Here is an 18049-nt window from a genome sequence, read left to right on the forward strand (position 1 = left end):
TTTTCCACAAACGTTTTCGGTGGAACAGTGTTGAAAAGGCTGTGAAGCGGCGATCCGAAAGTTGGAAATCCAATGATTATTTAGAAATCATTAAATGTTAAAAGGAAACAAGTAACATTATCCCCTGACATGCTCAGTATAACAACTGATTTGTAGTTTGGGCGTTTGAATGCTTTTCCGTTTTTTTTTTTTTTTTTCTTTTTTTATTTATTTAATTTATTTTACTTTGTATAAGCATTCAACTACATTAGTTTCACCGCAAATATGTGAGACTCGGTTTCAGATGTTGTAGACAGAATGTATTATTGGCGAAGATATTTATTCAAAACGCATGTGCAGAACATAATTCAGTGTTGGAATGTTGTTTATGTGGCGATGAGTATTAAGTTTCTGTAGCAGTAGTGACTTATGTAAAATGAATTCCTGAGGTTAGTTCAAAATTCTGTTTTGTGATAGTTTTAACAAATCTTGATTCGATAGTGTAGACAACAAAATACATGTGTTAACTGCTAGAAAAGAGAAGATAAATCCGTACAAAACTTCATATTTTCAAAGTGACCTAGAATGACCTAGAATAACACTATATACCCATTTAAAATCAGTCTGGGATTGGATGAAGAGTACATACATAATGAAATGAGATTCTCGTCAGGAGCAACAGAACAATTGTAATAAGTAGTAATAATATGGAGCAAATGAATAATTTTCAAGAACCTTGACATGTTAGTAACATGAGGGACACGGTGTTTTGACGGTAGAATGCTCACTTTTGGTTCGATTCCATGTAAAGTAAGTTTATAGTGAACATAATCGTTTCTGTTTCTTTTCTTGATTCTCCCACATTCTCATACCACCATTTATTGTGTCATCATTTACTTTCAAATATTATCCACAGTGGCGTAACAATGGTCTTTGGCGCCCGTAGGCAATATCTTTAGCGGCGCCCCCCCTCACCCATCGAATAGGTCCCATGCATGACTTGTAACTTATGCGTACACGCAGAAACAGCCATAAACCGAAAATTATCAGTGGGAAGGTATTGATGTTTTTCTTTTTATATTGTTGTGATATGTCTTAAAAGTAAACTGCACAGTGTGCCCTGTTCATTAAAGATATACTCATGTAAAGTTCGGACTTTTTTTGCAGTGGTAGTGTAAATAAACAGTAATGTATCAACCAATATTACCAAACGGATTTCAAATAAATATATATATAGTATAATTATAAAATAAATAATAAACCTCGTGAAACCGCTTATAAGCATGTTTCTATTTTCATTTTTTTTTTTTTTTTTTTTTTAATTGACATATTGCATACAAAATCAGAAATGTTTCTTTCTCATTTTTTGCTTCTGCGAATTGTTTTATCAGATCAGTTATGTCCAATTCATGAACTCTTTTTCGTTCAATACTCAGCATGGTCACACACCAAAGGCGTTCTTTAAGTCCTGTTCCTAGGTTCCTTGGTACTGTTTTTAAGATATGTCTTGATTGATTTTAACTTAGAGAATGATCACTCAGCAGTTGCAACTGTAACAGGAAGAGTTACATATAAACAAAGCGCAGTCACCAGATTTGGAAATGCTGAGCTGAGGTCAGATTCTGTAATAAAATGAAGAATCTCTTCGTGGGTTGAAAGATTTGAAAGTCTGTCTTGAAAAGTGTCTCTGAAAGTCAACACCTCTCGTGGAAAGTCACTGGATAAATCGTCAGCATACAGAAGTGCAAAGTCATAGAACTACTTGGTGACCTCTTCTTTAGGAGTAGTTCGTAACATTGACGTGCGTACTCTTGGTCTATGTTTACTATTTCGGAGTCAAGGATAGACAATAGCACTTTGATCTCGAATTCTTTGACTCGGTTGCGGGGCGCGGTGGCTCAATGGTTGAGCGTTCACCTCCGGTGCTTGGGGTCCCTGGTTCGATCCCAGCTCGCCCCGTGCGGACTTTGTGGTGGACAAACGCCGTGCTCGTGGGTTTTCTCGGGGTTCTCCCGTTTCCACCCACTTCATTCCACCATTTCATTCATTTCTCATCATTACCGTCTCCTTTAGCCTAACCGGCATAACCGTGGGACGTAAAATTTAAAGATTTCATTTCATTTTCATTTTCTTTGACTCGGTCAGTAAATCTCGTATTTTGTGCCAATTCTTCAAAGAATATTTTCGACATTGGCTTCCTTCTTTCTTCGAACTCATCTGAAACACCAAATTTGCGCGTACAAGCACTGGCTTCCTCGAATACTTGAGACACATTCTTTCTAAGATCTTACACCATTGTACAGCATTTTTTCAGTTCTCGTTGACACTCTGACAAGCACTAGGGTGCTGCAGCTTTTTTGACACAGCATTAATGCTTCGTAGAACTTTTTCCCACAACACAAGCATTACAACGAAATCGAACCTTTCTATTTTTCCGTTTATAATGAGCTGCTCTGTCTGTTTTTTTCCTTTCCAGTAAGACACACCTCTTAGAGCGAACCCGGCATTATGACTTGAATCCCAGCGTGTTTGAGAGAGTTTGTTCAGGGTTGTTTCATTTTCCGGAGATATGTATTCTTGGGAATACTGTATTGCAGGGGCGGATCCAGGACGTACTTCTGGGGGGGGGGAGGTACGTTGTAGTACTGCTACTTAGAGCTACTTTTAAGAGCTCCAAACTTCGGGATGGGTTTTATTCATATATAAAATAAGAAAGTTTCCTTTCGATCCGCCCCCTTTACACTGAACCCAATCATAGCGCTCCATACCCTCCATCTGCTCGACTGTCATGAGATACACTTTGCTCATCTTGTATTTAAACCATTCTACCAGAGCCACAGGAATAATGTAATCCCACAACAGACTTCGCCTACAGGTTTTGCGTCAATTTACGTTCAAATTGATGCATCGTATGACCCTCTTCTCATTTACACCAATCGAACCAGCTTCAATATGGCCTTTTTCAAGATGGCGGATATTCATTTTATCACTTTTAACAGATCATATCTACCCTCTCGTATCCATGTATGGTCAATTCGTGTCGTTACAATGACCAGTTTTAAAGAAAAACGTGCGTAAGTACATTTTCTCACCATGTCCTTAATGTACTGAAGTTCCACTTTTGATCTTTCTCGAACCCTATTGTCCCAACGTCTTAGAACTGCAGCTACAATTTTGGCTGTGCGAGTTTTCCGAGGCACTCTCTCTATATATAAAGTTTCATGAACATCAGGCTCTGATCGATAACTAGGGTTCCTTGTTAGTCAGAGTCAGGAGAGGACGAAGGTAAAATTTTCACCTGGCCAAAGTGTCTTTTTGGCGCCCCCCTTACCTAGTCCTGGCCTATATTTCACATTTTATTACAGTTATATTAGAAAATACGTTAGAAAATTTATTTTTTGGGTACTCGTTTGAGTGCCCCTGACGTTGGCGCCCCGAGCAGTTGCCTGGTTTGTCCGATCCTTGGTGCTTGTGCTTGATTCTGTGTAGCCGTGATACGTGGCAATTGTGCTGTGCTTCATAATCATGGCAACACTTTTTAACTTGTTTTAATCCAGTCTTATAGGTCATAGAATTTGTCATTAATATTGAAAGCCTGTTGCGCAGAGGAATTTTATTTAAAGTTAGTAGCTCAGTACATGTAATATAGGACTGATATCTTATTAGTACAGGACGGTTACAGTGCTATGACCTCGACAAGTTTACAGTAATGCAAATAATTTGATACGCAAATGTAATAAACTGTGGGCGAAGTGAGCAGGAAATTTTTATTCTTGCCAGGTTCGGAAATGAAGACCGTGAAAACTTGGGGCTCCATTTGTATAATTTGCTTCTTTTTTATTAAAAACTTGGGGCGCCCCCTAATATGCCGAAATGCTCTGCGCCCGTAGGCAATGCCTACCCTGCCTACCCTATTGCTATGCCACTGATTATCTATCTACTTTAACTTAAAGGGCATAAAAGTTGGACGTAAAACTAGAATATTTCATTGTGTGGTATTAAATCGAAAAAAGAAGTCATCAAATAAATGAAAATGAGATTCACGCCAGAAATACGCGCGGCACTTAACATGCAAAACATCCCTCGTTCCTTCTACAGTGTAATGTTTCTATCCCCCCGAGAGGGATAAATACCAAATACCTCTTTCTGAGTAAATATATGTGGAGATTTTTGATTGGTTATATAAAACCAATAAGCTCTCTGTATATTTCTCCTTCAAATAAAAATACTATAAGTGATTAAAAAATAGGAAAATAGAATTGTAAAGACTTTTTTACTTTTATGTGCTTGAAAATTTTGTTATAATTTAGTGCGCCATTACTAAAATGCTGAGAAACTTTTTGGATTTTTCGTAAGTCGTCGCAGAAAATTGAAGAATTTATAATAGACCACTAAGTACACTAAACACGGAAGTGGTAAAAAGTATTATATTCATTCATCATTAGGATAAAGTGAATTAACGAAAAATTTTAACAGTTGTGTAATTCACTTCCTTCCTCCCTATCCCTTTCACTTCAAGGAACGGTAGAGGGATACAGTTTTACTTCGTTTACATTAGGATCACTCTAACGGTTTAGTCACTAGCGCGTGTGTCTTTTATGTTTCCAGGTGAGAGAGCGAGCGTACTACAGGGTTTCATTTTTTAAATTTAACATCCTACAATTATGCTCCGAGGCTAAAATAGACGGTGATGATGATGAACAAAAATGGTGGAATGAAGAAAGCGTGATGAAAGAAGAAAACCCAACAGAACACACGCATACGGTGTTTCTCCCCCACAAAACCCACTCCAGAAGTGAGTGGTCTACCACTGATCCAGTACAGTGATTCAAATTCTACACTGGTAGGTCGCGTTCTGCATTATTTTGTTGGTGACAGTGAAGGTAACTATAAATCAGTCGGTTAATTTTGGAAGGAATTGAGAAAATTGTGTGTGGGCCTATATATGAAGACTTAATTTTCATTGCCCGCAAATGCAGTTGAAAATGGTATTTAGATAAATTATTATGTTGGAAATCTGAGAAAGGATATAAATAGCAATATTTATCTGCAGTAAATATGGAAATTGCCATAATTATAGTGATTCTTACATAATACTATCAAAATGTAAATTCCGGATTAGCGCTAGCTAGTCCCATTTATTTACTAATTAAGTAAGTTCCTGTCATATACTATTACTTACTTAGTTTTAATTCATGTGTATAAAAATACTTTTATCCTTTTTATCTTATAAAAATTAATATAAGTACTAGTGTCTTTATATATCAAGTATGTGTATTTTACAGAAAAAAGATGGGAGTGAAGTTACAAGCAGACCAAAGCCTAAGTCAAGCCCTGGGACGGGGATTCTTCCTCCTCCTCCGGGCGGAATGAAAATAGCTCCTCCTCCTAATTCAAAACTTACTCCTACGTCATCACCATCTCATGCTCCGAAGCCTGCTAGCAATATGGATTTACTATTTGATGTTGGAAATCCAAATGCTGCCCAAGCGGCAGCCACACAACAACCTGGGGTTTCTAATTCCTCAGAAAATTGGAGCGAATTTGCAAGTGCGCAGTCGCAACCAAGGTAAGTCTCTCGGGAGGTGCATTATTTAATAATTTCCTTCTTAATTCTAGGATTATCTGTGCAACTCTAATAAAATTAACTCCACCTATAAAAATGGAAAAGTAATTTATATTAAGTGTACCAAGTGGTTTCTGTGTACCTTCATACCCATAATAACTCGCCGAATCTTTTCTGATTTTTTCCAGTACACTACTACCTAAATTCTTTGTTTCTTAGGATGGCGGTCTTCATTCGTTCCTTATATGGAAATATTCGAATGCACAATGTTTTTTCATGCTCCTACAGTACAAGTTTGGGTGGATACAAGTTCAGAGACCTTGCAGGCTAAGTGAAACTGCAGAATACTATGTCTCTGAAGACGACATAAAAAAAGAAGCCAGAGATGTACACTTACGTCCAAAATTATTGTCGCATATCTATAAATATGTTGTTGTAGGAATATAATTTGATAACGAATTCGCCCGGCATTTCATATAATGTATAATCGGCAAAGACATGTATGTGGTAAATTTCATTTCAAAAATGTGCTAAATAAGAACAATGAAACGAAAAGAAGACTTTCTTGTCCATTTAGCAACATTTTGTTTTATTCATTCTAATCTTTGTATTTATAATTCTTTTCCTATGAAATTTACCACAAATATACATTTCCCGATTATACACATAGTACCAGTATTAAAAGTACCCTGCAAAATCATTATCAAATCATATTCTTACAAGAAGAAGGTATAGATATGCGACAATCATTTTGGACATAAGTGTACATGCTGTTAAGCCTTCGTATCTTCTTGGTAACCAGTAAAGCTCCAAAACATACATACATGCATACATACATACATATATATATATATATATATATATATATATATATATATATATATATATAAGCGTGCAAAGTTAATGTATGCCGCATAAGTATATAATTTGTAAAAGTTAAACAACTTATATCGTCCAAATGTACCTTAATTATACTAAATTGTGCATCAATCTCTGTAGCCTTTGTCATTAGCTTTGGGAAACATTTTGAAACCCTTCAGTTTCTTAGAATGTCATTTCGCAACTTCTTTTGTTCATGAAGTACAATAAGGATGAGAATTAAATTCTTGTTAATGTAAAGCCCTTGTATTCAAATGACTTGTTTTTGTTACACTATTTGCTACTACAGACCTTTCACAAGAACTTCTGTAACGACAAATGTAGTGTAGAATTAGTTTCGTAGACTTGTGTTCTCCATTGGAAACTATTTGTGAAATTACTGTTGTAGAATTGCTGTATAAATTTAAAGGTTATATACTTTTCCCACTTACCCTCAATTACTTAAAATTCATGTTAAGCAACATCTTCACGTAAGTTACGTATTTTCTTAGTGTTTTTAATTTCTTTGACGAACCATGAACCTTTAAATAACTTCTTTAATATTGCAATGAAGCACTTACTAGCTGAACCTGCCCTTTCTACACAGCGCATCATTCACATATGAGCATGAATCTCCTTGTCATTCCTCACAACATCCTGTACATGTCCCTGTACAGACACAAGTGAAAGACATCTTGATAAAAATCAGCAAGGCATACCATAAAGGCGAGATTTTTTTCAATATCGTACCGTTTGCAAGATTTGAGCTACTTCCGGTTGGAGTTTCTAATTCATTGTATGATCAGTGTTTTCTTTCTTCTTCCATTCAGTATGTAATAAGCAAATACATTACACACACAATTAATTATAATGTCAGTGATACATGGTGTTCATTGGGCAAAACACTCCAAACAATGAAGATTCATCGTAGACTGGAGAAATGGTTATTCTTCATTTTTCATTATCATTTGGCCATGAAACAAACGCCAGAGAGATATACCCCGTATACAAACGTATGGTGTTGGAATGTATAAGTCGTAGGATATGATGCTTTCCTTTTTTAAAATTTCAACACTCCCAGTGTACTCAAAAAATGTAATAAAGAAATAACGGCTATTTTTAAAAAAAATATTCAATTAGAACTGAACAATCTACACAAAATTTGCAATCGATTAGTGAAAACTGCATCTTTCTAGAGCCTATGGTTCCCGAGAACTCACTGTCAAAAGGATTGGCTAAAAACATGTAAACTTTTTTTGAGCACAAACATATAAACCTAGCATTTTAATATATAGGTTATAACATGATACTACTTTTTTTTCTATACCGTCATTTGAACTACTTTTTTTTTATACCGTCATTTGACCCTGTTATCACTATTGTATTCAAAGTGTGTTTGAGCTCACCTGCAGTGGGGAAATGTTTTGGGAGCTGAGAGTTGGCAAGATTCTCAATGTTGTCGGACACCTTCAGCGCTCACAATTTGATAGCGCTCACGTCTGCGTAAGTCGAACTGAGGGATCGTAAGTGGAATATGCTAATTGCTGTAGTCGAATGTTCTTTCTTTCCGGAAACCCCTTCCTTACTGCTGGTGAACTCAAAGACACTGTCATACAAGGTTAAATACATTGGCTGCAATGGAGTACAATGAAGGTACAGAGAAGTTGGTATTATGCTGTAAGTACTTGAATTTGAATGGTGGCTATGTTAAAAAGTAGAATAAGACATGTAGTTTTTATAGATAAGTCTTTTTCGCAAATCGTTTGTAGTACTGTCTCACAACAAAACGGTCACTTTTGGTATATATATATTTGGTCTAGGAATTAATTCGTGCGGTTGGTACGCACACATTGAAGCTGTAGTACAAACACAAAATACATAAATACCTTAAGAAAAATATTGTCCATCGCTAGCCACCACTTTCGCCCATCTGTCAGGCAATGTACGGATTCCGTGGCGAAAGAAGTCCTCATCCTTGGAAGCGATCCAGTCAGAGACCCATGTTTCGATATCTTCTGAAGAAGTAAACCGCTGTCCAATCAAATCGTTGTTCATGCAATCGAACAAGTAGTAGTCCGAAGGAGCAACGTCTGGTGAATACGGCGGGTGGGGTAAAACTTCCCATCCGACATTTTCTAAATAGGTTTTGACCGGTTTTGCGACATGTGGGCGAGCATTATCATGTTGAACAATAAGTTTATCATGTCTGTTCTCCCATTCTGGTCGTGTTCTGGCCAGAGCTTGCTTCAAACGCATTAATTGTCGTCGATAACGTTCTCCATTCATAGTTTCACCCGGTTGCAGCAGCTCATAGTACACCACACCTTTCATATCCCACCATATGCACAGCATAACCTTTGCACAGTGAATATCTCGTTTTGGTTGTGATGGACCTGGTTCACCTGGTTTCACCCAGGCCTTTTTTCGTTTAGGGTTCTCGTAATGGATCCACTTCTCATCACCCGTAATAATTCGATGCAGAAACCCCTTTCTGCTCTGTCGTTGAAGCAGCAATTCGCAAATGGTTTTTCGTCTTTCAACGTCTCTGTCTTTCAATTCATGTGGAACCCAATGTGACATCTTTTGAATCATTCCCATGGCTTTCAAGCGTTTGGAGACTGTTGTTTGATCAACGCCTAATGCTGCTGCAAGTTGTTCCTGCGTTTGACACGAATCCTGCTCGAGCAATGCTGTCAATTCTTCGTCTTGAAATTTTTTTTGGGCTGTCCAGCTCGCTCTTGGTCTGCCAAGCCGAAATCACCACTTCTAAACCGTGCAAACCACTTCTGACACGTTCGCTCAGCTAGAGCATGGTCACCATACACTTCCACCAAAATACGATGACTTTCAGTCGCACTTTTCTGCATGTTAAAGTAATGCAGCAGGACACCCCGCAAAAACACTTTATCAGGCACAAATTGCGCCATGTTCACTTAACTACAAACTGGTGTTGTTGACGCTTTAATCCACTGCCCTATACTACGAACAATACGCGATAACAGGGGTTTGCAACACATGTGTGGATACACGGAACTGTGGGACGCTCCGTTCGTTGCGCCATCTCTTGTCCACCCGCACGAATTAATTCCTAGACCAAATATATATATATATATATATATGTGTGTGTGTGTGTGTGTGTGTGTGCGTGCGTGTGTCGCCACCGGAAAGCAGAAAGGTGCTAAGCGCCAAACTGTAAATTTCTCACGAGAGCGTAAAAATGAATGAAATACTAATTAATTCCGATTCTTTCATTCTTCTATAGAATTCAGTTTTCACTGCAGACCTTTCATATTGTCTCCTGCCACTTGTCTTCTTCCTGTCAACATTAAACATGAAATGGGAAGTCAGGAAATCAAGGAGAATGGCGCTTAGCACCTTTCTGCTTTCCGGGGCGATATATATATATAATATATGTGTGTGTGTGTTCAGCGGATCCAGGATATCAAGGGAGAGGCTAAACCACAGTTTGCCGCTTTATCCAGCATAAAGAAAGTAGGATTGAAGCTCATTTTATCCAGTGTACACCTGAGCGTCATAGGGGGCTATAGCCCTCCCCTTGGATCCGCGCCTGTATATACATTTGTATGTGAATTGCCTTTTCTTTGATCTCGAAAATATATGAACCCTGTACATTATGTAGCAGTATTGAATATGATCTCATTCTCTGTTTTTACGTGCAGAAGTTATTGAACGGATGCAGGATATGATAGTACAACATTCTCAAATTCCTTTTTATACCTCGAAATTTACACTATTTTCTTTCTTTTTTTTTCTTTTTTTTTCTTTTTTTTTTTAGTGTAAAAGCGATGTACTAACGTACTATATATATATATATGGGGGAGAGTGATGGTGAGTTTATTTATTAATTATTTTATTTTGATGATAGTTGGTGTATGTTGCCTCAGAGGTTTGCAAATAGACTTGGAATTGAAATTGGTGAAGAGTAACATCATTCATCATTCCTCTATCACATCCAGTTCAGTGTTATTTTACTAGTCGCGCGTACATAGTTAAATGCTGGATCAGATTGTATTGCCATAATATCATAAATAAATCCTGCGCAGATGAAACTCATGAATACAAAGTGTAAACTTTCCAATAAATGTAGCATAATTAATTAAAGTTATTTTTTTTTTCTCTCTTTCTTTTCTAGCACTACACCAAGCAACCCCAGTTGGGTACAGTTCTAGAAACACTGCGAAGTCTCTTCTATAATTTATAAACATGATCCAACTTTAAAAAAATGATTCTCTATATTACTGTATGTGCAGTAGTTTGAGTTTATTATAAGTGCATTATAGCACTTAAGTATACATATATATATATATATATGAAGAATAAATATTATGTGTGTGTTACACGTAGAACGTCCTAAGCAGAATAGGAAAAAAAGATGTTGCAGTGCGTGTTAATGTATTGATATTTAGCTTGATTTGTTTGCCGGCAGTTATTGAAGTGAATATATGAATTCAACAAGTGCTTTGTTTCGAAACGTGTGGATGACAGAGTGAAATGCGTATGTTAAATACGTACTATATATGTACATAGAAATTATATATATATGAGATGTATAAATATTGTTATAGAATTTATATACTGAAGTGTTTTAAGAGGCATTACCTATTTTTATGAAGGTTGAGGGTGTTTTTGTTGTTGGTTGGAGATATATATATATTTTCTTGGTTCCTTCTTGTAAAGTTGCACGAATTCATATTTCAAAAGAAATGATTAATGGTTCAGCTTGTTCATAGAAAAAGAATTGGGCCACTTGTCTTTCGTGAAGCTTTTTTGCTGCATTCATAGGTGGAAATGAAAAATCTTTGTGAGAAATTCCTAACTTATAAAGTACAGTGCTTCATAAAAGAAAGAAAGATGTCCAAATGTTTTGCGAACAATGCTACGTATAATTTTTTAAAACAGATCCAGTAGAGAGAGATGATATTTGAAAGTAATGATGGGCATTTTGAATTTAGCTTAATGTAATAGGGTAATCGAAAATTTTTATTTTCTTTGTTTATTAACGATACAAAGTAACACTGAATCTTAAGCAAAGGACAATAATTAGTTATTGGTATGTACTTTGATAGTAACTAATGGTTTGCATTTGTTAATTATATAAATAGACAGTGTATTGATAATCATAGTTTGAGTGACAGTCCACTTTCATTTTATTGATATCAGGTTTATATTGTTACCTGGTTTTGTAGTGCCTTTTTCATATAGATTAACAGGATGTAAGTGTTCAGGCTTGTATTGAGAATTTTTTCTTCTTTTAATTGAGATCTGTATGTGCCCATTCACGTATTAAATTGTAATAATATATATATATATATATAAAATGAGTATTTAATGTATATTTGTGAATTAAACTCCAACTGTAATTTAAAATGAAAAGACAAGCGAGAAAGCATCGCTCTGTTTTGTTTCTAAATGTTTACAGATCACCCTATGCACTGGATGGAAGCGTGGATGTGTGCGTGTATCTGTGTGATATTTTGTACTTTTTTCCCCCTCTCGAGTATTAAGAATTAAATTCTGAAGCAAATAGTATACGTCTCAATGTGTATTAGTCTAATGTTTGTGTTTCGTGTTGTTTAATGACTAGTATGAAAATGTAGTCAAGGAGAAGAGAGAGAGAAAAAGCGAATCCAGTGAATGATTATTTTCATTTTCTTATTTGTTTTAAAAATATAAAGAAGTATTCTATGGTTTTCATTAAAATGAACTTCAAACTGGAAGAGAGTGAACTCATAAATGAGTTTTGAAAAGTAGGACTGATTCTAATTTTTGTCGTTATTGTTTTTTTTTTCACCAGGAATAAGGAGAATATTATTGAAATTACTAAAAGCAGCTTGACTAATACACAAAAAATATTCGACAATATACAGTATGTATATTTTGGTTAACTAGCCGGAACAGTTAAAAATTATTATTATTATTATTACTATGTTGATTATTATTTTTAAATTGTAAGAACATTAGTACAGTTTCGCTCTCTTCTCTAATATGTTTCTGATTTCAACCCAATTTTGAAGAGACTATGCATATTTCACACTGAAACGAACTTTGAAAACCATTTATGTACTGTTGAGAAAGCAGACAAACAGAAATTGTTGAACTAGCAGAGAATCGACCTTCTGTTTTAATCATCTTTCCTGGTTAAAATATTCATATTTGTAATATACCTGGTGAAGAAATGGTACCTACCAAAATGTTTTAAAGATATTTTCGAAATGGGCCTGGCTTCAACGTTAAATGTATATGGTTTGGCTCATTTTAGTTAAAGAGTTGTTTCTCTGCTGAGATTGTAAATTACTTGTGTACTTAGTTTGTAACTAAAAATATGCTCTCAGTGGTTTTAATGACAAGATGTGAGTGAATTTGTTAGTCGTTGAAAGGAAACATATCAGTTGTGAGTCTCTTGTATTTGTTAAGATTGCCTAATTTTATGCTAAAATCTTGAAACAAATAAGTATTTCCAATTATATTGTGTGTGTCAGTGTTTTTTGCTTATCACCTAAAGGTCTGTTACAGAAAAGATGATAATGATGTATAGATGGGTCGCATTTACTTTCTTGTAACTATAGAATATAACGACCTGCATTTGAGGACATTTATATTTATATGTTATTAATACAATTCATGCATTTAGTATGTCATTGATTTTGTTTTCGTAATGAAAATGTTTTAGTGTGAAGATCTGGTGAAATTAGACTTAATTCGCTGTGTTTCTTAAGCGAGAGACTTAGACTATAAGTTAAAGATTTACGAAGTTATTCTCTGGACAATACCTTCTTTTCGAAGTAAATTATTTGGCGAACTACCTTTAAGCTCCCTCTTGGTGTGATTTCTGAAGATAATTTGTTTGTTCGTGGTACAGCATTGTCACATTTGTCTTAAAGCCTGTATAAACATTTTGTGCTTTTATGAAAATTAAATTAATTTTGCTTTGCGATAAAAAGTTCTAAAATTTTGCCTTTTAATGATTATGCACTACTTCACCTACTAGTTCGTCGAACTATGATGGATATACTAGTATCAAACTGGAAATGGTACACATTTTCTATTACACATATATTTCGTGTACGTATGCTAATTATAAATAGCATTCGCAAACGAAAGAAATATTCGAATAAACAAGGGTCAAAAATGCTTCGTTTAAGAGTTAAAAGCGTATCAAAACGTCGGTAATGTCTCCTAGAAGCTATAAATACGAAATGAATGAATGTATGAATGATAGTTAACTCGAAAATCGGTAGCTTAGCTTATTCAAATGGCAACTAAGATTTCCGAGTAAAACAAGAGACTTTTTAAGAGTGACATTACTATTTATTGTCAGTTGTCAGTGTTCGAGTCCTAGTAGGTATTCAGAAATTCGGTGTTCATCGTTCATCTAATTGTCTGTTGGTACATCGTTGGCTGATTGTCCAATATTATGATGCAACATAATTTTAATCCTTGGAAGCTTTTTTTTTATACCATCATAGAACTTCCCCAAGCAGCATCCTCTTCGAAGAGATGTCTCTTCTTGCTATCCTCTTCGAAATATAAATGAAATTTTTCAGTTTTACGTCCCATCCAAGGAGTACTTTTCACATTTTTTTTTTAACCAACTTTAAATGTTACATTCCTGTGTGTAGTATCGCAAACTAAAGTATGTTGTGTTCCGAAGATAGTGTATTATCAGTATATCACAAGCCCAGTAAGAAACTTTGGTTACTCTTATTATGTGTGGTGCTGACGAAACCTAATAATTATATAAAACGGCAGTTTAATTCTTATAATAAATTTAGTTTATATGTAGATATGGAATTCTATAAAATAATTCAAAAATTGATTTTTATATGCGGAAGTGCATAATTCTGTGAATAATTGTAATTTTGTCCTTCCTCGTTGTCATTTCATTGGAATTCACGATTCTTCATCGAGGTTACATGAAATTTAATTCACATTACATATTTGTCCACATGAAATCAACCGAGACTCTCCACATCAAGTTTGTCTCAAAGGAACTGATCCTTGTTTTTATTTTTTAAGCTGTGTAATAAAATATTTTTGAACACGAAAGGAACATATTTCAGTTTTGAAGTCCTACAGACGGTCTCTTCCATTCTGAAATAAACTAGTAAAAGACAGCAGATCATAGCATTATAAAGGTTTTTTGAGTATAATAATATTAATGTATTAGCGCATGGTTCGGACTTGTACAGTTATGCTATTAACATTTCGGTGTCGACTCAGTGTTGTCAAAAACACGACATAGCAGGTAGTTGCACCTTAGGTACGTCATGGGAGGTCAAATATATTCGACATGGGAGGTCCCTGTACTTGATGTTTTCATTCATATGAGATAAATACCAAGTTCATAAATTTAGGAAAGAAGGGTTTGTGTTATTCCTCAAACAGAGCAATAAAGTGAAATCTGATCTGGGGAAGATTTATGTAATTTAGTAAATTGGACATAATTTGTTTCGTGGAATAAATTGAGTAGAATCTGATAATTCGAGTTGGATGGAACCTTGGCTACTTTCGATATACGGAGAAGGAAACAAAATTTTTCATTTGACTGATTTTGTACTTGTATAGTATAAATAAACTCTGTTCTGTTTATTTTTAAACTAACTTACTATTACGACTAAGCCATGATATAGCTTTATATTTTTCTTAAACTATGTACTAAATCTTCCGAAAGTTGCTAGATGAGAACTATGGTATTTTGTTCCTGTTTCGACATCAGTCTCGTACAGTTACTTCAGTCGCACCATACTCTGTATAAATCTTTAATGCGTTTGCCTTAGTCTGATCTTCGGAGTGCCTGTTACCATTCTGTAGGGATTTTTTTTTTTTTTTTTTTAAGCACTCATTCTTTCAATGAACACCTAGAGTCACCTTACTGTAATATAAAATAAAACTGAATCGAAGTCGTAGAAACAATCAGAACTCAGTGCGGTCAAAAACTAAAATATGGTTACTGAAGTATGTTCTTGGGTAGTTCAAAACTGAAAATCTTACCTTGTACCCACAGCTGCTGGCTGTTGTTTAGCACATTGCGTCGCTGTATTGTAGTCTTCTGTGGAACCATGTTTACGCGCGTGTATGGTGGAAACTGTGTTTACATCACACATACATACATATATATTCAACAACCTATTTAAAGAAAAATAGGCCCCGAATATTACAGGATATATTTAATCTACAATTTTACATTATTTCCAAAGGAATTTAAGATATTGGAAGTGGTTGGACACATGATTTTTGCGGAAGAGATTTATGTTTGTCATGTTCGGAAATAAACGTACAAAGTTAAGTAGAATTGACAAAAGCATATCATGGAATACCCGAAGACTATTTTTCCTTTCGCAGGTTATTGGGAAATATATATGTAGTGTAAACACAAAGAATGTCCAGCTTACGTCATATACGTGCGTATGGACATGGTTCCAGAGAGGACTGAAATGTCCTAAATAGGAGCAGCAACTGAGTGGGGTATAAGGTAAGATTTTTCAGTCAAGAATGAAATAATGTACCACGTACATAATTATCAACTGTCGTTAGGATATACAACAATGTAACAACAACGGAGCGCTAGGAACAGAGTTCCCGCTTGTTAGCGCTCTGGTATTTTTGAGTGTCTTGGATTGTAATTGATATTGTGCTGTATATGATTGGATTAGAAATAGTGTCTTAATGACCGTGGTACAACGGCACATTTCGTGCGAGCAGTCCCTAGTTTGATTCGGACCATCTAAGTTTGTGCATAATGTCAGGGATTTCTTGGAGTGTTTTCTCTGGCGGTCAACAGCGTATGCAGCGCGGATTTTTTTTTTTTTTTTTTTTGGGAGTTCTGTTTCCTCGCATATTCTCATTCCATCAGTTATTTCAGAATCATTCACTTTAATTAATCATCTGCCTCTCTTAGTCTAAAAGGCATAACCGTCGGACGTTAAACGAGAAATTTCATTTCATTTTGGAGTTCGTTGTTCTTCATTTTTTTATTTTACTCATCATTAATTGGCATTTATTGACCTACAGTGCATAACCACAGGATATTTAACTGGGAGTATCCTTCAGTGTAAGAACAATAAGATGTTCTTTGAAATTGGATATGTTTTCTAATATTCAACATATCTTCATAATTTATTAACAGAAATTATATTAGGTAATATCATCTGTAAAATTAAATTTGAAGTTGAAGAGGATATGTACTTTTACAGCAGTCAGATTACATTAGAATTTTCCACAGACTTGTATCAGAATGAAATGTTAAAACTAGAACAGCTGAATACTGTTCTACTATTTCACTGTGAAACAGTTGAATAGTAGAATGTTGGGATAGTACCTTGTATTGTCTGTGAACTTTCTGTAAAAAAAAAAAACCCTGGAAAATAAACAGATTCTGAACTTTAGCGTCAAACAGCAGAAAATTATGAATTTCAGTTTTTCTGGTATTATTATAAAGGTTATTAATTGTATTATGTGTATATTTTCAAAACAAGAAACATTAAGTTGAAATTGAGTATATAGGCCAGGTCTCTAAAATAAGATATATTTAGCACAGGTTTCATTTTGTGTACTGTTATTTGATTGTTTGCTTCTTTCTTCGTATGTTGTGTTTGCACTTTATAAAATATTTGTAATTTTGTACGGTATTTGTTATCCCGTAAAATTTTCTTTATTCTGTAATTAAAACAACTTACTCAATATTATTACATTGTTTTTTTTTTTTTTTTTCAGTTCCTTTTTGCACAGTTTAAACGTAAAATTTCATGTAATCGTGTGAGATGCACTCAAGTTATGACACCTCCTCCTCCTCCTCCTCATTATTATTATTATTATTATTATTACAGTAGAGCGTCGATTATCCGAAGTAATTGGGGGACATGGGTGTTAGGAAAACTGGTTTGTTCGGATAATAGAACTGTACTGTACTGTACTTCTACAGCCAGTGCCAAACCGACAGAAGTGTGCTGATTGTTGAAACACAGCGACTGGCGGCTTGGCCGGTCAGCAGCGTCTTGTGAACGCTCCATTAGAAGCAATGTTCCGCCAGCGGTGGCTCAGTGCGGCGACTACTGTGGGAAACTTGGTTTGGGAGTGAGGGGGATGATGGACGGTAGGGTGGGAGAGTAACAGGTGCGAGCGAGTACACAGTTCGGTTAAGCGGTCGTTCGGTTGACCGACGTTCGGATAATCGACGCTCTACTGTATTATTATTATTATTTTCTCAGGACTGGTAACAGATACAAACGTGCTGTTTGTTTTAAAATACGCGAGCACACGTTGTCAATGCGTAACAGAGATGCAACATCGTACGGCACATACAATTCTAGCGGTAGTGGTGAGAGTGATGACTGTTTTCGACACTTTACAAGAACAGCGTATAATCATTCGTTTTCTTCGTTTGGGTGGCGTGACACCGCTTGAAATTCATCGCCAGTTGAGTGAGGCAAGTGATGATGGTTCATATAAGATCAACCTTTACAGTATAGTCTTATCCTTCCAGAAGCGCTGGATTATAGAACCATGCCACCGGCCTTGGCTTAATTACGCGAAATGTAATTGGTAGTATGTTCGTGTTCCGGGTTTAATTCTCAGTCGAGTCCTAGCGTCGAGAGGCCAAAAAGGGAAAAAATTAAGAAGTAAAGA

The 18049-nt window shown here is 35.5% G+C and overlaps 1 protein-coding gene across 2 annotated transcripts in view; it reads left to right on the top strand.

The window, feature by feature from the left end:
• Positions 1–17109, top strand: part of LOC145671284 (NECAP-like protein CG9132) — a 149427-nt gene extending 132318 nt beyond the window's left edge. For both annotated transcript variants that reach the window (XM_081740236.1, XM_081740235.1), the window contains exons 4-5: positions 5265–5548; positions 10557–17109. In XM_081740236.1, the coding sequence (XP_081596362.1) occupies positions 5265–5548; positions 10557–10593 (321 nt within the window). In that variant the 3' untranslated portion in view covers positions 10594–17109. The remainder of the gene's footprint in view (positions 1–5264; positions 5549–10556) is intronic.
• The last annotated feature ends 940 nt before the right edge of the window (positions 17110–18049 follow it).

This window comes from Thermobia domestica, chromosome 15, assembly GCF_964235325.1.
Source record: "Thermobia domestica chromosome 15, izTheDome1.hap1.1, whole genome shotgun sequence".
NCBI lineage: Eukaryota > Metazoa > Arthropoda > Insecta > Zygentoma > Lepismatidae > Thermobia > Thermobia domestica.